Source organism: Mastigoproctus giganteus, chromosome 6 (assembly GCF_048544385.1).
Source record: "Mastigoproctus giganteus isolate SK-2022 chromosome 6, ASM4854438v1, whole genome shotgun sequence".
NCBI classification, from domain to species: domain Eukaryota; kingdom Metazoa; phylum Arthropoda; class Arachnida; order Uropygi; family Thelyphonidae; genus Mastigoproctus; species Mastigoproctus giganteus.
The window spans coordinates 117,530,300-117,555,619 of NC_143580.1; the positions used below are offsets into that span (position 1 = coordinate 117,530,300).

A 25,320-nucleotide genomic window follows, 5' to 3' on the forward strand; every position below is an offset into this window, starting at 1 on the left:
CCTTTGTGACTTGATTACAGACTAGTTTATATCTGCCATAGGCTACTGTGTCACTTGATACTTTATATGCATCCCATACATTTTTCTTCACTGCCACGAGCCCATTAATTTATCTGACATCCATTTAGGCCTAAACCTTGAACAGTATTTCTTAGTTGGAATGAAAAGCCTAGTAGGCTCCAAAATTAATTCCCTGAAAGCTTCCCATTTAGAATTCAACATTGGTAACATCATCAGTTCATCCCACTGTACAGAATTTAAAAACTGTCCGAGACCCCTGTAGTCACCTTTACGAAAGCAAAAGCCCTTCCCTTTAGCCTTGATGGTAGTTACATCTTTATATATATATATATATATATATATATATAAGCTAAAATAGGATATTTGCCAGTAGCATGGCAAACCAGTAGTGTGAAAATGAACTTAACCAAATAAAATAACGAAAATAACAGAAAAATAGGGAGGGGGGGGCATAAAATAAAGTAGAAGGTAGTGTTGAAGCAATGTTCCTAAAATAATTTAGAAAATTAAGCCAATTAAAACAAATTTAGTGGTGGGGCGCCACTAAATAGTAGGCACCCGTTTCCGAATTATGTGAAATCTCACTAAGGTGGAAAAGTAGACTAACAACATTACGTGACCAAATAAACTGAAAATAGTAATTAATAAAATGAAATAAAATAGACTGACCATTATGTCCCATCTCGACACAGGACCACGAGGCCAATAATAGTCAGAGAATCACTGCATTTCGAACGCTAAACAAATCTATGCAATGACGAAATGATACTAAGATCAAACCGCCGATGCAATAGATTTGCATAGTGGTGGTCCTTGTGCAGTGAAAAATAATAAGACAGAAAGCCTAGTATGCGCATGGCCAAACTACACCGCTGACAAAACAATAGTTAAACTGAATACATATATATATATATAAACAAATTAGGCTATAGATGGCCGGTATGTATGCAGCGTTAGTCGTGTGGTGTGACCATGCGAGTACTAGATTTTCTGTCTTATGATTTTTCACTGCATTAGGACTACACTGCTATGCAAATCTATTGCATCAGCAGTTTGATCTTAGTATCATTCCGTCATTGCACAGATTTGTTTAGCATTGAAAATGCAGTGATTCCCTGACTATTATTGGCCTCGTGGTCCTGTTGAGATGGGGCATAATGGTCAGTCTATTTGGTCACGTAATGTTGTTAGTCCACGTTTAGTGAGATTTCATATAATTCGGAAATGGGTACCTACTAGGGGGCACCGCTTAATTTCTTTTAATTGGCTTAATTTTCTAAATTATTTTAGGAACATTGCTTCAACACTACCCTCTTCTTTATTCCCCTCCCCCCTATTTTTCTGTTATTTTATTTGGTTAAGTTCATTTTCACTCTACTGGTGTGCCATGCTACTGGAAAATATCCTATTTTAGCTTATTATAAGCAACATGTAGTAGATTGTGCTTTTGCAGCAGAAAAGCACAATCTACTTTTTTGTTGAAAAGTAGATTGTGCTTTTCTGCTATGTTAGCTTTTCAACTATTTTTTTCTTATTTATTTTTACTATATATTTTTATTACTTTTTATCTCTTTATTTAATTTTTGGATTAATTGGATTATATATGTGTGTGTGTGTGTGTGTGTGTGTGTGTGTGTGTGTGTGTGTGTGTGTGTGTGTGTGTGTGTGTGTGTGTGTGTGTGTGTGTGTGTGTGTGTGTGCACGTTCGTGTGTATGCGCATTTATTATTTTTTTAAATTTAAAGTGCTGTGATAAACTACATACAAGGATACACCTGTTCATGTTCTAAAGGTTTTTTTTTTTTTTTTTTTTTTTGTTAGTTGTTGGCACATCGGCTTCTGTGGCCATAGTGCACCTCCCAAAGTTTTGCATTTTACTCTGATCCAGCCCGAGGCAGGATTCGAACCCACGACATTTGTGTTGCCAGGCAGGCACTTTACCCACCTGGCTAGCCCGGTCGGTGTTCTAAAGGTGATTTAGTAACACTGATATATTGCTTATTTAATCGAAGCCTACAGTTTTACTTTTATTCCTTACTTGAAAGCTAAAATAAGGCTTCATACATTTGCCCTCATATATTTACTGCATACAACTGTATATAATTTCTAATAATATAATATAATTTATATGTTATACAGACAGCTTTTAAATTCTATACAGTAGGAAGAACTGATGATGCAAATTCTAAATGGGAAACATTCTACCATCAGGAAATTCTAAATGGGAAACATTCAAGAAATTAATCATAGACGTTACTAGGCTTTTTATACCAACTAAGAAATAGTGTTCAGGGTTTAGGCCTAAATGGATGTCACATGAACTAATAACAGAGAAGAGAAAACCATGGGATGAATATAAATCAGTGGTTTTCAACCTCGTTTTAATAATGGCACCCCTAACTCTTATTTTATTTTGCGGCACCCCTACTCAATTTTCTGTGTGTGTGTGTGTGTGTGTGTGTGTGTGTGTGTGTGTGTGTGTGTGTGTGTGTGTGTGTGTGTGTGTGTGTGTGTGTAAAGAAGTCTTAGCAAAGAGCAAGCTCGTGTTACCTTCCATACCTCCTGCCAAAGCTCTCCTGGGTGTGTTATGGCAAAATTCGTTTGCTATAAAAATTACATTTCATAATACAAATTATATATATATATATATATATATATATGTGCTGAAGTGGGCCAACTTGTGGTCACACCAGAACTACACAACATCTAAATCTATTCTCTGTTGCAACCTGCAATATACGTCCATCGTCCACAGAGCCCATGTGCTAAAAATAAAGTCATTCCTTCATCTGTGCTCAGCTAAGCAGGATCACATCAACATCTGGAACACGGTTGGTTGGCGTTTGCCAGGCAGACATCTCCGTAGTACTCCCTCCCTGTGCTCAAGGCTCCAGCGGTTACAGAATTTCAGGAGACACTTCCCTAATGTGACTCTGGACACTCTCAACTCGCTCAACATCGACATCGACCTGTGGACTATAGACAAGGCATATCGCGATGGCATCTTGGCCCATCTTGCTGTTTGTAAAGGACATTTGTGTAAGTGCCGATCTTAGCTAGCCGATGTCATTTCATGTTCTGCTCAACTTGTAGTCCGTTTTCGCTGTAATTACTACTTCATTCATTTTACATTCTGTTTATCATCTTTGCTTTGATCTATTAATTATTATATAGTTATTATTATTATTATTATATATATTTTATATACATATATCTATATATATATATTTTTTTTTTTTATATAAAACAAAATCACTTGTATAAACAACAAATTGTAAGATTCCTCTGGATTTCTGTGTGAGGAATCATTATTGTATAAAACTTATGTTAATAAAGAATCTTATTATTATTATATATATATATATATATACAGTATATAATAATTTTATTCTTTATATAGAGGTACTAAATAAACATCAATTATAGATCACCACAAAATTAAAGATACTGTACATCTTTTTTATAATGAAATAAACATATAAATTTAAAAAAATAACAAGTTTAAGTAACTTAAACCCAAATTATGTGGCATCCCTGGAATGTTGTTGCGGCACCCCGGTTGAAAACCACTGATATAAATTATCAGGAGACACAAAAGCCAATAGTAGATACAAACTAGTCTGTAATCAAGTCACAAAGGAGGTTAAGCAAGTGAAGGCAGGTTACGAGAAATCTTTGGCAAGGATGCAAAGAAAAACAGCAAATACTTCTTTACTTAAGTGAACACTAGAAGGGATAATGAAATTAGTTCACTTGATATTAATGGTTCAACTGTTCATGATCCTGCTCAAGTTGCTCTCAAACTGGATGAGTATTTTACGTCTATATTCAAATAAGGAATTCTTGAGAAGTAGAGGCGAGAAGTTTATCATACTCTAACAAGGAGCTAAATGATTTTGCAATAACTGAGAAGAAAGGAGAAGAGAAATTGTTGAATTTAAACATATATCTGCTGAGGAAGTTTACACGAAACATCCTAAATCTGGAAATTTGTTTTCCTAAATTACTAAAAACTACTCAGCAATAAATGCACTCAGTAAATAATTTGCACATCTCTAACTCCTATAGACAGGAGATATGCAAATGTACTCCTATTCATAAGGATGAAGTGTGAAATTACAGATGCATGAGTTTAATCCCAGTGTTGGATTCAATAGTTAAAGAAGTAGTGCAAGATCATCTTGACTGAAGTGGAAGCATAAGGCAATCACCACATAAATTTGATAAAGGCAGATCTGCTCAACCAAATTAATTAGCATCTATGGGTTGTCAGAAAAGAAATGGATGCAAAGAATAATTTAAAATTATATTAAAATTATATATTCAGATCAGGCCTAAACAAATTTGTTGAGATCTCACATGCCAAAAAATAGCCTTCTGAAATAGCAATTATCATTAGCAAAGGCACATGATGCAAGAAAGCAAGCTTATATAGCAAAAAAAAAAAAAAAAAAAAAAATCCTTATTTCACCCATCCACTCATTCCAAATGTTTGTCAAGTTCTGCCTTGAATCTATCAACTTCTACACCAACAGATGGAAGTTTGTTCCAGCAATCGACCACCCGCTGGCTAAAGGCAAACTTCCACACATCTATCCTACAACTGTCTTTCCTCAATTTGAATTTATGCCCTCTCAGGTGATTATTCTGAGCAAGAGGAAGAATCCCATCAGCATTGAGCATGCTCAAACCATTCAAGGCTTTATACACCTCAATCAGATCACCTCGCAGGTGCCTAGTCTACAGACACTGTAATTTGCAAAACTTAAGCCTTTCTTCGTAAGAGCAACCCTTTGTTCCATTCACCAATCTTGTTGCCCTTCTCTGTACACGTTCCAACAGCTCTACATCCTTCTTAAAATGAGGCCTCCAGACCTGTATACAGTACTCAAGGTGTAGCCTGACCATTGCCTTATACAAGGGGATAATCACCTCCTTATCCCTGCTAGAAAAATTCCTGTATATCATTGACAAGACACCATGAGCTACTCTTGCATACTGTCTGCACTACTCAGAAAACTTCATATCTGCCTGCACAATTACCCCCAGGTCCTTTTCATTCTCTACCACTGTCAGTGTAGTACCACAGAGTTGATATGTTACTCTGGGGTTACTGCTTCCCGTATGTAGTACTTTACATTTGTCAATGTTAAACTTCATTTGCCACCTCTCAGCCCATTTGCTCAACTTTTCTAGATCCTGTTGCAGCAGTGTACTGTCATTAGTAAACCTACAACCTTTGTATCATCTGCAAACTTGGTCATTAAACCTGATATATCATCATCAATATCATTTATAAATACAGAAAACAACAGTGGACCCAACACTCAACCCTGAGGGACGCCACTAACGTTAGTCCACAAAGAGCAGTGTCCTTTGATTACCACTCTGTCTTCTCCCACTCAACCATCCCTTTATCTATTATAGCAACTTTCCGTTAATGCCACACTGCTCCAATTTGTGCAGCAGTCTTCCATGTGCAACAGTATCAAAGGCCTTTCTAAGATCCAAATACAGTAAAATCTCATTAATACAAACTCGGTTTATACAAAGTACTCGTTTATATGAAGCATATACCATTCCCCTGTGGAAGGATAGGCTTTTCTATGTAAATATATTCATTTATTACAAAATTCGGTTAATATGTACTACAAAATTCGGTTAATATGTATTACAAAGTTGTTTTTCACCCTGTAATAAATAAATATGGTCGTTTTGTACGTTTAATACAAATCTTGGCAGAGCGATCCGATTATTGCCCCTGGCCACCCGGCTCCCTACTTCCCGAAGGATGGCACTAACTTCTTAGAAATTAGTTTTTTTGTAAACAAAAGCAGTTTATGGTAGCTACAACGTCAAGTGCACTCTGAAAAACATCTTTCTGAAGGATGAGTTGTTAAATTAACAAAAGAATAAAAAGTTTTTCTAAGTTGTTTACATGCACTCCCTCACTCTCCACGGGAATAAGGTCAGTTGCAATTGTTACCAGTCCAAAGAGTCTTTGCTATCGTATAGCAATCTATTTTTTGTGTCATTTTATCTGAGCTAATGTCTTTTTCAGAACTTTTCTTTAAATTAATTTAAAATTTGTTTTTATTAAATCTTATCTAGCAGTGCTATGGCGAAAAACCGTAGATGGACAGAATTAAGCCTGGAAATTAAACTAAAAATTATACAAGAGGCTGACAGGACGGAAAGAAGCAAAAGAGACATTGCAAAGGAATACAATATCCCTTTACCATCTACAATACTGAAAAGACTTGAAGAAGTGCATGACACTGGAGCAGCGATGAAAAACAGGAAACGAATTTGTGGTGCAAAACACAAGGAGCTTGAAACAAAGCTTTTCGAGGTACCAACAAATGCATGCATCAAATTTGCTAATATCAGGTCCGATTTTGCAAGAAAAGGCAAATTATCTAGCTCAGCAACATGGTATTAGCGACTTCAAATGCAGCAGTGGCTTGCTCCAAAGATTTAAAGACAGGAACTACTTGGTTTCGCAAAATGTTTGCAGGGAGTCTGGATTAGTCGACAAAGAAAAGGCTACAGACTGGTTGTGTTCTGTATGGTTCATCCTTGAAAAATATGAGGCAAAGGATATTTTTAATCTTGACGAGACAGGTTTATTTTATAATTTGCTGTTCGAGGAGAGTCTTGTCATGGTGGAAAATTAAGTAAACAAAAACTCACTGTTCTGTTATGCTGCAATTCAGATGGCAGTACAAAACTATGCCTACTTGTGAATGGTAAGTTTTCCAAGCCAAGACGTTTAAAGCAGTTAACCAACTTCCCTGTGATTATGAGGCCAATAGAAGCACTTGGCTTACAGTCAAAATTTTTCGGTCTTGGTTATCAAATTTGGACAGAAGAATGGCTTCAGAAAAAAGGAACATTTTGATGATTCTAGACCACTGTACAGCACATTCTGCCAAGACACTTCAGTTGACAAATATACGGCTGTTGTTTTTACCCCCAATACCACCAGTTTAATGCAACCACTGGATCAAGGCATTATTTATAACCTCAAAAGAGGTTATAAATAATGCCTTGATCCATATAGAGCCTCCATGATAAGGTACTTGATCTGCAACATAGGAGGGAACAATTTTCAGCCAAACTGGAATGTCTCGGATGCTATCCGTAATCTTGTTATTACTTGGGAAAGTATTACATCAAGTGTAATAATCAACTGCTTCAGAAAGAGTGGCCTTGGAGAGAACATCATTGTAAAACATAGTCTAGCAGACGAATGTGATAGCAACAGTAAGGAATGGAGGAATTTGAAGGAGCATATAGATTTTGTTGGCAAATTTGAAGAGTTTGCGAAGGTGGATGATGACGTTTCTACCACCACTGCAACACCAACACCAGAAGAGCTGCTGGGTACCAAACAAAACAATGACGTTTTTATTACCAGTGACAGTGAAAGTGAAGAAGTGTGCACACTGCCATCTAAAAAAGATGCCCAAAATGCATTGAACATAATAGAGAATGTGTTGGCCTGCAGTAACGTTGATAAAGAAACAACTATTGCATTTGATAACGTCTGTGCTGAAGTTAAAAATGCATATAGGACAAAAACTGTGCAAACAACATTGGATTCTTTCTTTTTACTGTGCTATTAAAATATTGTATATATCAAAATATATACTTTACAATATTTTTATTTCCGTTAATATTGCTTTTCTCTTTTATTAATTTATTTTTGATATTATTATTATTTATTGTTATTCTTAGATATACAGTACGTACCAAAAAAATAAATAAATAAAAGGCAAAATTTTGACACTTTTGGAGGACCTCATTACTACAAACCTTTTTATTACAAAACGTGAAAATTTAGGTCCCTTGAACTTTGTATTAATGAGATTCCACTGTATATGATATCAAAATTATTCTTTGCATCCCGATCATTTGTGACTACATCATAGTATCCAATCAAACTGGTCAGACAAGACTTCCTCTTAACAAACCCATGCAACAGACAAGACTTCCTCTTAACAAACTTAATAAATAAATAGTATCCAATCAAACTGGTCAGACAAGACTTCCTCTTAACAAACCCATGCTGTGTCCATTATGCTTGGACTTAACTATGCTGGCAATATTAAATTCAATATGTAAATTTAACGATGCCAACATCAATCAACTGCACATTAGAGAGGTCTCCTGATAATTCTGTGAAAACTAAACACCCATCCTGCATGAAAAAGAAGCTCCTAAAGATTAACAGTCCTCGAATTTTATTTTTTACCTAATCAACTAAAAAAAAAAGGATCATTTTCTGCAGGTAACTTTAATTTTTGCACTATCTTAACAAAAGCTATATATAATTGGATGGGCATTTATTCTAATAACATTCCTTCAACTAATAATATTCATTCTGTAAAATAATGCCAATTCGGCGAGAGAGTAAATGATTGTTGGAACTGGCTTCCACCTTGTGTTGTGGAAGTGAGTAATTTAAATAAATTTAAAGGTGGTTTAGAAATTATGAGGAACATACAAAAGAAGTAGTTGTTTCTTTTTTGGCTGTATATATTTCGGTTCTTTGCATCATGTTGCTAATACTAATAGGAAATGAACTGAAATATATAACAAAAAAAAAAATCTCACTCTGGAATAAAATTTGCTACCATTTTATTCTTAAAACCTGTATTCTCCACAGTTCCCTCTTGTCATTTGTTTTTTCTTATGCAGGAAAATATATCAGTCAATTCCAAAGATAAGTGTCAAATTCCTGCCTTCTAAGTAGCATCCTATTGCCATTACCTCAATTCTTTTCATAGTGATGGAGAAATCAAATAAATTCCAGTTCATGTCATGGCTTATGTCACTTGCCTTAAGTAAAATTCCATGAAAAAGTCTTCTCAAGCTTGAACTATTACATTAGACAGTTCAGTCTTCTAAACAAACTGTTTTCCTATAGCATGTCTTCTGAATGTTACAACTTAGTGGCTGATTTCCTCTCTAATACCACACTGCAAGTGTTGTTAGATAACACCATGTCTTCCACTTTCTTGACTATGCTACTTCATAGTTGTGTTCTCTCAACTACTCTTATAAATCCATTACCTTCTTCCAATGACTGGAAATCTTAACTATTTAGATGATAAGATAGTTACACTACATTCCACTTTGACAAATCTTGCACTAAAGAAACTAATTATAACTATGCACATCTACTACTATTTCCTTAAAAGCTTGTCCTGTTGGTGATTCTAATAGGATAAGAGAACTTAATAAATTAATTTCAACTGTTCCAAAACATAATTCTATTATAATAATATTTGTTAAAAAACTGATATTGCCACACTTATTAAAAAAAAAAAAAAAAAACCAGTTCTGCTTCTACTCTGATATCACCATTAGGCCAAGGAATTTAAAAATAGTCATTTCCACAATGAATGCAATTGCTAACAGCATTTAGCAGTCACATGAGCTTGAACCAAAGTCCAATGAAACAATTATGCTGTGCACTCTTTCACTGACCACTCAATTTTCTACCCAAATCCAAAAAACTGAGCTCCCAGTTACTTTTTCCTATTGGTAGATGCCTGCTCTGTACAAATCTCAAATGTACTCCCACATCTGTGGTAATATCTCCTTAAAGACTAACTCCTTGTTTCTATTCAAAGGGAAGCAGTCATGTTAATTAATGATATCTGCCATACACATTCTCTTGCACTCCTTATCGCACAGATATTCAACTTTTGCTACACATTTCCTCTGGATATTTTTGTGAAACCGTTCTTCTATCGGTAATTTCATTGCTTTCATACAAACTAGTCTGAACACCTGAATCAACTAATCAGATCCACTCAAAGTTCAACTCCAAACTCACTTTTTTTTTTTTTTCCATTTGTTTCTCTTGCTAAAGAGCAGTAACAAAAACTATCCTCTATGCACACTGACCGAAAAGTTGAACCTTGTTTACCACTGTGGTTCCGTTTCTGAAAACTAAACATTAACTGAATAGTTTCCCTTTATAACTTAAGGGAAAAAATAGGGATGTTCCTGGACAAACCTGGAGGGGGGGGGGCATCTCTGAGACTGTTTCCACTTATATCTTGCAAATTGATCTCTAAAAACACAACAGCAATATTTAAAACACTTAGTTTCATTATAACCAACAATATATAAATATTGTTTGTGTTACATTCAAAAAGGGAACATTTAAACTTGAGCTATCATGCACACAGTCACTACACAACATTACAAAAATTTTAGACTAATGATTATTATGAAATATACTTTGTAAGATTTATAAGACATTTTTACTACCCCCAGCCAGTGTCTGGTGCACCAGAATGACCAAATCTCCATTTAATAAAAAGCACAAATGTTAGCAACCTGCAGCACTTTTTACTGACGTTTCTCACATTTACAAACAGAAAGGATAGCATTTAATTTAATAATCGTATTCTCCATAATGCTTTAAACAAAATAAAGATGTCAGCAGTTGTTTTTTTTTTGGTTACCAATGTAACCAGACATTCTGTGGCCAACAATATAAATACAATACCAATAAGACAAAATACCCTTCATGCAACCTATCCATAGCATCAAAATACTAGATTCCACAACCTGTGTGGTCCTGAAACAAATTTCTGACTTTGGACTACCGAATGGACATAAAGAACACAACTGGCAATTGACGACCAGCTGAGTGACTACAGAACTTGAACACATGAGGCGGTAACAACCTACGGCAACTGAGTCCTTACTAGATGCAGCCAAACACTGGGACCTAGATGTAGCTGGCCTGTCACGTGCAGGTGACGCATCCTGGCCTCTGCCGAGACTAATCCACCACCTGGAGATCTAAGTGAACGACTTAGATTGCAGCCTTGCTGCCAACTAGCCAAGTGGCAACCCAGGTCCGACACCTTGTTGGGCCTGCTTTCATCTCCTTTTCCCGGTGGGGGAGGAGACACCTTGTCCCCTCCTCTCCCTGCCAAACCCACTTTCCCTCTTGTGTGGCATGGGCATGCCCACTGAAATTTGGGGGCCACCTTCTCTATCGGTCCCTTTCTTCTTTTTCTACCCTCCAACCTTCCTTCTCCCCATCCAAATCTGTCTACCTTCACAGTGCACAGCCCCACATGTCAAAATTGTAACTACACCAAAATTGCTTGCCCGACCCTTTTCGGCCAAAAATAAAACTGATTCAGCGTACAATCCCTTTTCGCTCTTAAAGCAAATCTCTATGACCAAACAAAAGCATCAATAGCGATTAAAGCAATTTTTTTTTTTTTAAGGTCCTTAAGGTAGACAGATTTGGGGGGGAAGAAGGAAGGCTGGAGGGTAGAAAAAGAAGAAAGGGACCGATAGAGAAGGTGGCCCTCAGCCACCTTCTCTATCTGAGGAAAGTAGGTGGCAGAACCTGCCAGAGTACTGATTCCTTACTGGTAACACCTGGCTAGCCGCCACGTGGTGCGGTATGGACAACATCAGGTCCCATCAGGGGGGCCCGATGGCCAATAAGCCAGATGAACATTGGGCACAACAGACTAAACTATACATGATCCACACACTTTAAATCTCTGGCTTGACAGGGTACTGTCACTCGATGCAGAAAACACCGCGGAGATGGGAGAAATCCCAGGAGCCGCTAGACCCTCAACATACCAAATACTAAAACCCGTAAAAAAAAAAGTAAAGTGCAGCCATTATCAACCCACTGCAGGATGGAAGCCTCCTCAACAATTCATACTGAGGGAAATGGACCATAATCTGCCACGCTGGTCCAGTGCAGGTTGGCAGATCTTTTATGGTCATATAAATTATTCTACTGCATTTGTCAGCTAACTTAAAACACCTCGATCTTCAAAATATTATTTCCAGAAGAAAATGATAGAGAAACTGGACATAAAATTAGCAAAAATAAAGAGATAAGTAGTATGTGTGTGTGTTTACGATGTAATTCGAAAGTATGTATTTACACAAATAAGGAATATAAAGCCAATCCAGAATCCTATAGTGAAGGTGGAAATGTTGTTTGATGTGGAATACCAAGAAAGTGCTGTCATTTCATGCTATGAAAATATATTTTTCACTTCCTTATAGTGCAGGTTATGATCTGAAATGTTTACAGAAAAAATGATTTTAAAAAAAATCTGATAATGAAACAAAGTAAAATTTTGAAAGAAAATGTTCCTGCATTATTGTATATGCAAAACACCTAAAGAGTAATGAAATATGTATCACTTGATTAAATTTGAATAATCATTAATAATAATAAAAATACAGATGAAGCTCTTATATAACAACCCCCCAGAGGAATGAGAAAACAGCTGTTATAATGGAAGGGCGTTATATCGATTGTTCATAAAATAGTATGAGGTTAATGAGAAATTGGCCGGGACCAATTTCTCATTAACCACATAGGACGTTTTATAACATGTGGGACGCTAAAAAGAGGTCGCTATAAAGTGCTTCGACTGTACATAATTATCAGTAATTCAGCAGCAATGGCAACTATTTGGTTTACAAATCATTCCTTTTCAGTGATTACACATTAGTTTCAATGTAATTTTCAAACACATTCCAAATAAGCATGCTTTGGAGAAAAATTAAATATCCTATATAGCAAATTATGATCTGGAGTAAAATTATTTTTTTTTAAAACTTTCATTTCATGAGACACAAAAAACAGAAAGGTTCACCACTTTTAACATTCTTACCAAGCTCATTTATATTAAAATTCCTCAAAAGATGGATAATTACTTTATCTCTAACAGTTCAGTTTATTCAACAATAATTTTTGGTAATACTGCAATGGTAGCTGCATTTAACTCTTTTTTCCTTAACATACCATCACCTCAGCCTGGCATATTGTTATAACGGTAACAAAAAATTTTTGCACATTAATTCCTTTTGCTAGCATTTATTTCATTCATAGTTATTTAGTAAAAGTAGAGATATTTTTCCTTTAATTCAGAAATATTATGTTGACATATTATACCTGTCTAGGCATTAAAACTATGCAATTTGGAATATTTCTGCATTAAACAAGAGTTATCCATTTCAAAGTCCACTAAATGTATATATCAAGAGAACTTTAAGGATTTCTTTGTTAACTGTTATTCCTACATTTCAGAAATGTATACTGAAAGATCAGCCATATGGTAGTGAGTAATAATTATGTAAATGAAAAATGGAGAATCCTATGTATATATGTTGTATATTAACTCATTTTTCTTTTACAGTTTAAGTTACATAATGACACATCCATGTGCTTCTAAAAGTTTGATTATCAGCTATTCTAATGATGCATTCATCACAAAACTGTTTCAATCAATCATAATAATGTGGCTAATTAACATGTGTACTTAATAGCAGTAAGTAGAGTTCACAAAAGATAAACTGGTCCCAATAATTTTATCCATAAAAAAAAAATTTGAATGAATGGCTTGCTTGATTTTTGAAATATAATTTCCCTTTAACTGTCAATATGCCTGGTTGTCTAATCCACTGCTTCAGCTCATTTCAACTATTTCTGTAAATTGTAGTTAACATGAGTGTATAACACACACTTCTCTATATTAATGAAAAATTACTCCTGAACTTAGGTTTGAAAAACATTACTTATATACATATATATATATATACAGATAAACAGACAAAAATGATATAACACATCTGTATAACATATACAGATTTGAAACTTACGTTTAGCACGTGTGGACTCCAGATAGAACATTTCTTGTTCGTTTTTGGCCCAGTCGGTCCGCTTGGCTAGCAGAACCGAGCTATCTGGGGCGTCCATGGAGTGCCGCCGCTCCGGAGCCGGGCCTTCAGCACTGACCAGCACCATGGAAGATCAAAGGAATCATTCAGTTTCAGTTCGTGTGTTTTCAAATAAATTTTATAACACTTCTTTAAGGATTCGTAATAACGAAAATACAGCAGCAACAATGCAGTCGTAAATCCATATACGCTCATGAATATATCTCACAGCAGCAAAATTCCTAATATCCAAGTGTAAATATTTTTGATAAAGATGAGTCCTAAACTTGATTCATTCGGAGTTCAAAAGCCGCTATAAGATTCGAACACGGGATGAGTCGTACATATGATTCTCATTAAAAAGACATTCAGCCTGTATTATTTTAAACACAATATGTTCAAAAATAATTGTCGCCCATACATAGCAGTAACACAAAAATTACGAAAATACTGCTACGCCTAACATTTTGTAACAAGATGGTTATTTTACTGCAACTATACATTTTACTTTTAATTCCGACCGACTGTCAGATTCTGGGCTTACCAGAAATGTAATAATACACCGAAATTTATGATAAATTCTCAGTTTCAATAACACGCATTTACGCACTAAATCACACCTTATGAAACACACAATCCACTGCGGTAAAGGTCAGCAACCGTAGCCGAGGTCGCGCTTTACGCAGCTTTCCTCAGATGCTATCAGCTGACAGTCAACACAGACGAGAGAGAGGAAGAGAAAAAGGGTCTAACAGCCGCCATGCGAAAGAAAATCTTGATGGAAAACATGAACGGCAGCGTCGTTGCGGTGACCGAATCACCACGTCACCATAATGAAACGTGTTTCAAAACATGCTATTTTCGCTACACAATCATAAAAACAACATCCGTAAATATTTAAATCCAACCTTTATCTTTCAAAATTTGCAAAAAAGATGAACTAACAGCGTATGCCAATGCAAATGACTCCCAACTGCAAGTGACGGGTGTAGTTTTGTCTGCCAAAGGGAAGCTAAGGAAAGAACGAGCGATTACAACCTTTAGAAAGTTTTATTATTAACTTTTTTTTTTTAATGGCAGAGAAGATTAAAGGCAGGAAGTGAGAAACTAACAGCCAGATAATTAAGAAAATAATAATAAATAAATAAATATTTAAAAATAACAGAGTAAAAACGACGAATAAAAAAAAAAAAAAGTAAAAACCGAGAACTGTTCAAAGGAGTCACCTAGGCGCCACAAACTTTACATATTAAGGAAAAACGCTGCGAAAATTTTCTAATTCACCTGGAAGAAGAAGAATAAATAACGAAATGGCCTCAAAAATAATGCTTTCCAATCTCTTAACTTCGGTATATAATAAAAAGCATATACAGTAGTGAAACTTACTACATACATAAAATTACTCCCCTCTCCCTACTTTAGGAGTAAAAAAGAATGACAAATATTATTCTTTTTAAAATATTAAATCTCGTATATTTCATATATAGTAAATTTCAATTTGAGTAAAAATAATTCTGTATATATTTAACTCATTTTCATTCTAAATTAAAATAATACGTATATTTTGTAAAATAGTCTATGCAACTGCTTTACAAAATATACTCTTCTCTATCCAAAAGTTAAAAATTCCTTGGTGAAATAATATTTAAAATTATCAAAAACAACTCAGACATAATTAAAACGCTTTGGTAAATGGGGCAATGCTTGGTAAAACTGTCTACAAAACTAAGGAGTTTTTGTATCATTTTCCTATTTTCATCTCAAGTTATAAACAAATCTTAAAATTTATGTTAAACAAAAATCCTTCAAGGTCATATAATTGCACTTAAAAGGAAAAATTTATATTTACAAAAATCTATTTAGTGAAGTCTCATTAATGCTGTATTTCTCAACCCTTCAAGCCATACTATTTAGTTTAGGCATACTAAAAATACTATATCTTACGTATGCCTAAACCTTTTCATAAAGCATTAGCATTAATAGAGGCATACGATGCAAGAAAGCAAGCTTATGCAGCATCAGCCAAAAAAACCCCCTCCCATTTCACCCCTCCATTTGATCCAAATGCCTGTCCAGCTCAGCCTTAAATTTATTTAGGGCTGAGCTGGACAGGCTTCCACAACAAGAGATGGAAGCCTGTTCTACCAATCAACTACCCGCTGACTATAGGCAAATTTCAGCACATCTATTCTACAACTATTTTTTCCTCAATTTGAAACTGTGACCCCTCAGGTTCTTGGTCTGATCAAGAGGAAGAATCCCATCAGCATTCAGCTTGCTGAATGCTGATGGGATTCTTCAGGCCTTATACACCTCAATCAGATCACCTCGCAGGTGCCTACTCTCCAGGCGCTGCAATTTGCAGAACTTAAGCCTTTCTTGGTAAGAGCACCCCTTTGTTCCCCTCACCAATACGATTGGTGAGGGGAATATATAAAGTTGGGAGTACATACCAAGTACTCCCAACTTTATAAATTCTCAACTGGAGTATGCCATTTCATGCAACAGTCACCAACATTTTTGCACCAGCAGGCCACTTTAATGGTTAAATAAATAGTGAGAGATGCATCTTGAAAATGAAACATGAGTCAAAAGATGCCTATGCTGGAATGGAAATGTGAATTATATTTTTCACTAACTAAAACTGCCAAATTAAGAAAACCTGTCAGAGAAATCCTAGAAACTGTGGCTCCTGGTTTAATACTGACACAAAGGTTTAATAATGACATGAAGATTTTTTTTTTTTTTTTTTGTATAAAAAAAAAAAAAAATTCAACAATCATTTGTCCATCTAATATTGGGGCATACAACAAATTAGTTTTCACTTATCTGAAGCAGAGGGGTGTGTTTTAGGCCCTTTTAAACGAAGAGTTGTGTTTCTCATATATTTAAAAAATCCTGAAAGAAAAGGTTATCCTAAAAAACTTTACAGAAACTATAATAATGTAAATTAAAATCTTTACTTTAATTTTTCTGTAATCTGCAGTGAATAATTCCTATCAGAAAAATTTGATAGACTGTGATTGCTGACACCTAGTGGTTCTTTTATCTGCTAATTCTTAATGCATGAAGAGCTGCTGATAATCAGATCATGAGTGCTGCTTTCTCTTGTTTCCTCTCTAATATACTGCTGTAGAAAACAGTCATCCAATAAAACCACAAAAGTTTTGCTATTGTGCGAGTGATCTACGCATAGGTTTCAGTCAATATCTGGAAAGTTAAAATCCCCCCTTAGAACACAATCGCATTTACTGGTCCATTCTGTCTCTACAGTTGTTCATTATACTCATCACAGTCATTAGGCCTATAGCATGCTCCTACTCATTTCTGTTTTCCCACTGCTTGTCACACCAAACTGACTGAACACTGCACTGGCCATCCATGTCAACTGGATGCACTGCCTTAGATTTTATGTGCTTCTTAACTAAAAGCACAACTCCTCCCTTTCTCCATCCTTTGCTGATGACCTGCTAGAACTTGTCTATAGACCCCAGTTTGGGAACCGCTGTATTAGTGTATCCTTCCGGGCTAATCATTTTCCTGACTCACTTAACACTGCTTCATTAGCATCAGCAAATATTCTTACAACCTTTCTATTTAATGTATCATATCCCATCCCTGTAAAATGTCTAGGTTAACAAGCACAGACCATGCTAAGAAAAACTCTACCCCCGTGAGCTTTACACTCTCCCCCCCCAGGGCAAAAGTCATCGATAAGGCTCTCATCATGTATTTCCTTCTATTGGGTCTCATCAGAATTGAAGACATTTTGAATTTTAATCCTAACTTGTGACTTTTTCTCAACAGTGCCTGTTCTTATTGAGTAAATTCTCAGATCTCCTACTCTTAAAATATTAGTACCAACGTGTACAACAGTATCACCTAATGTGCCCTTAAAAGACTGACGCAGCCATGGTGAATACAGTGTGTTCAAGAGAGAGAGAAAGGATCAAAGCAGCAGGGTGGGGGAAACAATTCTAAACTGTCTGAAAAGAACTAAACTTCCCAGAGTCAGATCAAGTTTAAATGGACATTTCAGTCTGTTTAGTGCGAGATGACTTGCTGTTAGGGGAAGATTACACTTGGAGTATGTTACCAGCCAAACAATTCAGATAAGTATGCCAAAAATTTTACATAACTTAGGCATGCAAGTATGATTTCTTATTATAGTAGTAGCAGTAGTAGTAGTGGCATGTGATGCAAGTGTATGAGCTTATGCAGCATCAGCCAAAAAAAAAAAAAAAAAAAAATTCACACCATTCCCTCCAAATGCCTGTCCAGTTCCTCCTTAAATTTATTCAACCTATCAACTTCCACAACGACAGATGGAAGTTTGTCCAGCAATTAACCACCCGCTGGCTAAAGGCAAATTTCCACACATCTATTCTACATCTGTCCTTTCTTAATTTGAATTTATGCCCCCTTAGGTTCGTAATCTGAACAAGTGGAAGGATTCCATCAGAATTCAGTATGCTCAACCCATTCAAGGCCCTATACACCTCAATCAGATCACCGCGCAGGTGCCTAGTCTCCAGCCACTGCAATTTGCAGAAATTAAGCCTCTCTTGGTAAGAGGATCCCTTTATACCCCTCACCAATCTTGTTGCCCTTCTCTGTACATGCTCAAGTAAATCTACATCCTTCCTAAAATGAGGCCTCCAGACCTGTACGCAGTACTCAAGGCGTGGCCTGACCATTGCCTTATACAGAGGGACAATCACCTCCTTCTCCCTGCTAGCAAAATTCCTATATATCATTGACAAAACCCCATGACCTGCTCTGGCAGCCTGTCTGCATTGCTCAGAAAACTTCATATCTGACTGCACATTTACTCCCAGGTCTTTTTCATTTTCTACCACCTTAAGTGTAGTACCACACAGTTGGTACATTTCTCTGGGGTTACTTCTACCCATATGCAGTACTTTGCATTTGTCAAGGTTGAACTTCAGTTGCCACTTCTTAGGCCATCTGCCCAAATTATCTAGATCCTGTTGCAGTAGCACACTGCCATTACTGTCATTAACAACCCTGCCAACCTTTGTATCATCTGCAAACTTCGACATTAAGCCTGATATACCTTCATCAATATCATTGATAAATATACAAAACAACAAATTATGATTGACTTGAACCTCTCACAGACTCTGGAAATCGTGGACCAGCAATACTTGGAAACAGTTTTTTTTTTCAATCATCTGAATGATTATTATTTATTACAACACATCAGAAAAAGTAAAGGAGACTAATATTCTCAACCTTCAAGAAGTCAAACTGCATCAAAAGCTTTCAGTGCCTATAATGGGTGGTAACCACAATATGATAAAAGAGGTAGCATCAACTTAAACTATCAACTTCCACAACAACAGATGGAAGTTTGTTGACTAAAACAATTGAACAATTGACTAAAGGCTAACTTCTGCACATATATTCTGCAAATGTCCTTCCTCAATTTGAATTTGTGCTCCCTCATGTATGTGTGGTATGAGCAAGAGGAAGAATCCCATCAGCACTGAGCTGGCACAATCCAGTCAAGGCCTTAAACACCTCAATGAGATCACCTCTCAAGTGCCTAGTCTCCAGACACTGAAACAAGCAGAACTGAAGCCTTTCTTGTTAACAGCACTCCTTTGTTTTACTCACCAATCTCATTGCCCTTCTCTGTACTCATTCCAGCAGCTTTACATCCTTCGTAAAATGAGGCCTCCAGACCTGTATGCAGTACTAAAGATGTGGCTTGACAACGGGATAATCACCGACAAAACACCATGAGATGTGCTGGCAGACTGGGCTGCTCAGAGAACCTCATATCTCACTGCATAATTATCCCCAGGTCTTTTTATTTTCCACTGCCCTGAGTGTAATGCCACACAGTTAGTACATTACTCTGGGGTTACTGCTACCCATCTGGAGGGGATTAGAAGGGAACATGCATTCTGTGTGTTATCAGACACTCAGTCTAAAACACTGATGGATCCAATATCTTTATATTTTAGAGGATTTAGGAGAAGTCTAGTTAGCCTGCCTCCCTAAAAACTGCTCATGGACACCTTCTCAATTGTAAGCCCTGTTATGTCACTTTGGTGGCAACAAATGTGTAGAGTGGTTCTCTTCAAGATGCCTGGTCAGCGTGAAGAGGAAAAGACCAAACCCTCCAGCACATGAAAACACAACGAAACAAATGGCACTCAGTCTCCCCAGCGGCATTCACTCCCCCTGCCTCTTACAGCAGAAAGAGGATCAGAGGGTGCTAAGAATCTCTGGGTACGACCAGGCTGCCATGTGCAGAAACTGAACTTGGCCATGTTACAATGTAAGATCGCTCATCGATGAAGATAGGATATTAGAACTGGAAAAAGAATTAGAAAATGAACTGAAATATCTTCAGCTTGGCTGAAACAAGAAGAAATGAATCATTTATAAGTTTATCAAGTGGAAATCTGCTGTACACCAAGAAACAGTGAAAAGAGCGAAGTTGGCTTTCTGATCAATAAAGATAAAAAACAACATTTTGGAATTCAAAATTACCTCACCAAGGATTTCAAGACTAATATTCAGGATTTCTAGGTGGTACAAACTAAATGTTATAATAATATATGGACCAACATCAAGCCATGATGAGGAAGAGGTTGAAGAAATGTATAACAAAATTGAGAGACTTCTAGATGAAGAGAAAACCCACTACACTATTATTATTATGGGGGAACTTCAATGCTAAGGTTGGAAAGAGACAAAACAGCACAGAAAGGGAAACTATAGGAAATTTTGGAATTGGTGAAAGACCTGTGGAATCTCGAGGAATGTCAGTAATGAACACTTTTTCAAGAAAAGGGTGAACAGAAAGTGGATATGGAAGAGCCCAAATGGATTAACAACTAATGAAATTGACTTCATCCTCACTAACAGAAGATATATTGTGAATGATGTTACCATCCTGAACAAGGTAAGTGTTGGAAGCGATCACAGAATGGTAAGATGCACACTTGATATAGATATAAGAAAAGAAAGGAAAAAAAACTGACTCGAGTAAATAATATCAAAGTCTTTGAAATAACAGAAGAGGAGAAAAAGCAGTATGTACTGGAACTATGGAACAGGATTGGGCTTCTGAAGACCTTTCAGGACCAAGATATCGATGAGGAATACAATTTTCTGAAAGTAATGAGGCCCAAGAAACCTATAGGTATAAAGAAATCCAAAGGAGAAAAAATTATTCAAGAAACACTTGTAATGATGAACTGAAGATGACAAATGAAGATCAAGATAAACACTGACAAGCATTAAGAGAAAACAAAGGACTTAAATCAGCAGAACAGTGATGGTGCACTTATTAGCATTAGCATTAGCATTAGTAGAGGCATATGATGCAAGAAAGCAAGCTTATTCAGCATCAGCCAAAAAAAAAAAAAAAAAAAAAACCCTCTCCCATTTCACCCCTCCGTTCGTTCGAAATACCTGTCCAGTTGAGCCTTAAATTTGTTTAGGCTATCAACTTCAACAACAAGTGATGGAAGTCGGTTCCACCAACCAACCACCCGCCGGCCAAAGGCAAATTTCCGCACATCTATCTGACATCCGTCCTTCCTCAATTTGAATTTATGCCCTCTGAGGTGATTATTCTGAGAAAGATGAAGAATCCCATTGGCATTGAGCATGCTCAAACCATTCAAAGCCTTATACACCTCTATCAGATCACCTCGCCGGTGCCTAGTCTCCAGACTCTGTAATTTGCAAAACTTAAGCCTTTCTTCGTAAGAGCAACCCTTTGTTCCATTTACTAATCTTGTTGCCCTTCTCTGTACCCGTTCCAGCAGCTCTACATCCTTCTTGAAATGAGGCCTCCAGACCTGTATACAGTACTCAAGATGTGGCCTAACCATTGCCTTATACAAGGGAATAATCACCTCCTTATCCCTGCTAGAAAAATTCCTGTATATCATTGACAAGACACCATGAGCTACTCTTGCAGCTCGTCTGCACTGCTCAGAGAACTTCATATCTGCCTGCACAATTACCCCCAGGTCCTTTTCATTCTCCACCACTGTCAGTGTAGTTCCGCAGAGTTGATACGTTGCTCTGGGGTTACTGTTTCCCATATGTAGTACTTTACATTTGTCAATGTTAAACTTCATTTGCCACCTCTCAGCCCATCTGTTCAACCTTTCCAGATCCTGTTGCAGCAGCATAGCGTCAGTAGTGTCCTTAACGACCCTGCCAACCTTTGTATCATCTGCAAACTTGGACATTAAACTTAATATCCCATCATCAATATCATTCATTAACACCGAAAACAACAACGGACCCAACACTGAACCTTGAGGAACTCCACTAATAACATTAGTCCACGTTGAGCAGTGTCCATTGATTACCACTCTCTGTCTTCTGCCACTCAACCAACCCCTTATCCATAGCAGCAATTTGCCTCCAATGCCACACTGCTCCAATTTGTGCAGCAGTCTTCCATGTGCAACAGTATCAAAAGCCTTTCTAAGATCCAAATATATAATATCAAAGTTATTCCCTGCATCCAGTTCTTTTGTGACTACATCATAGTATCCAATCAAATTGGTCAGGCAAGACCTGCCCTTAACAAAACCATGCTGCGTCTGAGCTATAACTGAATTCTTGTCTAGATGATCCTGCAGTGCTTCTTTAACCAGTGCCTCCATTAATTTACCTGGAACAGAAGTTAAACTAACAGGTCTATAATTACTTGTGTCAGCCTTTGATCCTCCTTTGTGAATTGGGGTTACATTTGCACATCTCCAGTCTATGGGTACCTCCCCTGAGTCCAAAGAAGCTCTCATAATTATGGCTAGGGGTTTGCATACTTCCTTTGCTGCCTCCTTTAATATAACTGGATAGATCCCATCCACCCCAGGTGCCTTTTTTATGTTTATCCTCAACAATCTCTCCTCCACTTTCCTCTCAGTTATTACAAAATCATCCAGCTCACTGCCAATGTTTACTTTACCTACATCATTCTCCTTCCTGAATAACTCCTCATGCGTGAATGTAGATGCAAAATACTCGTTTAGATTGTTAGCCACCTGAGCAGGATCCTCAACTGTTGAACCATCAATATCCAGTGGACCAATCTGATTCATCCCTTTCCTTCTCGAGTTCAAGTATGTAAAGAACTCCTTTCTGTTTTTCTTTGCATCCTTTGCCAAGGATTTTTCGTAGTCTGCCTTTGCCTGCCTAATCTCCTTTGTGACTTGGTTACAGACCAACTTATATCTATCATAGGCTTCCATGTCACCCATTAATTTGTATGTATCCCATGCATTTTTCTTCTCTGCCACATGTCTCATTAGTCCATCTGACAACCATTTAGGCCTAAAGAGCTTTGAAGAATAAATGCACAAGGCATAATGTGTTATGGGTTGAAATTAAATAATATCGGTGTAAATACACCACAGTTTACCCATAAATTTTAACTACCTGAGTACTGTACAAGGATGGGATACACTTAAATAGAAAGGGTGCAAGAATATTTGCTGATGCTATCGAGGCAGTGTTAGGTGGGTCAGAAAACTGCTAGCTTGGGAGGGAGGTAACAAGGACTAATAGATTAACAGTAGCCACTGGCAGAGGTGAAAGTGATTCTTGCACTGCTTCTATTGGAATGAGCAGCAGCCTGGAAAACAAGATTCACGATATTTCAGAGACTGCTGGGAGTCATTGCGGTACAAGTAAACACATGGGTTGTGTTAGGGTAGCTAAGAATAGGAACAGGTGCATGTATACTTGCGTGTACACCAATGCTACGAGTTTGGTAAATAAATTTGATGAATTTGAGGTATTGCTCAAAACATCAAAGGCAGTTGTTGTTGTTGTTTGTTATTTTGGTTTTTAGGAGCATTAGCAACTAAGGCAATATTGCTCCGGGATATGCGGTGGTCATTCCCTGACCTTTCCGCATCCTCCGTATTTGGTGGTGACGGGCTCGAACCCCGGTCTAATCAAGAAGCGTGTGCTACGCACTGCTGCAACTTCCCACCTGGCTGCGGAGGCGGCCTTCAAAGGCAGATATTGTTGGGAAATCAGAGACGTGGTGTCACACAGATATAAGGAATGCAGAACTGGAATTTGAGGAGTACAATGTGTACAGAAAGGATAGGAAGGGAGGAGGGGTTAAGGAACACATAAAATCCAAGGAAGTGAAGCCAGTTGACATCGGTGGACAGTGCAGTGTCGAGCCAGTTTGGTGTGACATAAGCATTGGGAGATCAAAATTGAGAGTAAGAGTGTGCTATAGGCCTAATGATTCTGATGAGTATAATAATAAACTGTACAGGGAAATAGAGTGGGCCAGTAATTCAGAGAGCCTTATAATGGGAGATTTTAATTTCCCAGATATTGGCTGGAATTTGTGGGTTGGTCACACACTAGCAAGGCTTTTGTGGATTTATTGGATGATTGTTTTCTACATCAGCATGTTTGGGAGGCAAATAGAGGGAGTAATACTCTTGATCTGATTATCAGTAGTGATTCTTCATGCATTAAGAATCTGCAGATAAAGGAACCATTAGGTGGCAGTGATCACAGTGTGCTGAAGTGGGATTTACTCAAAGAGGTAACTACCATCAGGGGTAAAGGGAAGGGTTTTTGCTTTCGTAAAGGCGACTACGATGGTCTGAGACAGTATTTAAATTCTATACAGTGGGACCAACTGATGATGTTACCAACAGCAAATTCAAAATGGCAAGTATTCAAAGAACTTATCTTGGAAGCTACTAGGCTTTACATACCAACTAAGAAATATTGTTCAAGGTTTAGGCCTAAATGGATGTCAGATGAACTAATGAGACATATGTCTCATTAGTTCATCTGACATCCATTTAGAGGCAAAGAAGAAAAATGCATGGGATACATATAAATCAATATGTGACACAGAAGCCTATGATAGATATAAGCTGGTCTGTAACCAAATTACAAAGGAGGTTAGGCAGGCGAATTGAGATTACGAGAAATCTTTCGCAAAGGGTGCAAAGGAAAACAGCAAAGAGTTCTATACTTATGTAAACTCTAGAAGGAAGGAATGAATCAGATTGGTCCACTTGATATCGATGGTTCAACTGTTGATGATCCTGCTCAGATAGCTAACAAACTAAATGAATATATTGCATTGACATTCACACATGAGGAGTTATTCAGTGAGGGGAATGCCAGAGGTGTATTGAACTCTGGCATAATCTTGTAATAACTGAGAGTAAAGTGGAGGAGAAATTGTTGAAGATAAACATAAGAAAGGCACCCGGGGTGGATGGGATCTATCCAGTTATATTAAAGGAGGCAGCAAAGGAAGTAAGCAAACCCTTAGCCATAATTATGAGAGCTTCCTTGGACTCAGGGGAAGTACCCATAGACTGGAGATGTACAAATGGACCCCAATTCACAAAGGAGGATCAAAGGCTGACACAAGTAATTATAGAACTGTGAGTTTAACTTCTGTTCCAGGAAAATTAATGACGGAACTGATTAAAGAAGCACTGCAGGATCATCTAGACAAGACTTCAGTTATAGCTCGGACACAGCATGGTTTTGTTAAGGGAAAGTCTTGCCT

The 25,320-nt window shown here is 37.1% G+C and overlaps 1 protein-coding gene across 2 annotated transcripts in view; it reads right to left on the reverse strand.

Moving 5' to 3' along the window:
- The window catches only part of LOC150084528 (dual specificity tyrosine-phosphorylation-regulated kinase 1B-like), a 378,795-nt gene that overhangs the window by 272,692 nt on the left and 80,783 nt on the right, over positions 1-25,320 (reverse strand). The window contains exon 3 of one of the 2 annotated variants that reach the window (XM_090376473.1): positions 13,698-13,828. In XM_090376473.1, coding sequence (XP_090232599.1) covers positions 13,698-13,794 — 97 coding nt within the window. In that variant the 5' untranslated portion in view covers positions 13,795-13,828. Of the gene's footprint in view, positions 1-13,697; positions 13,952-25,320 lie in introns of those variants that run through there. The other variant, XM_090376472.1, reaches the window with a different exon arrangement.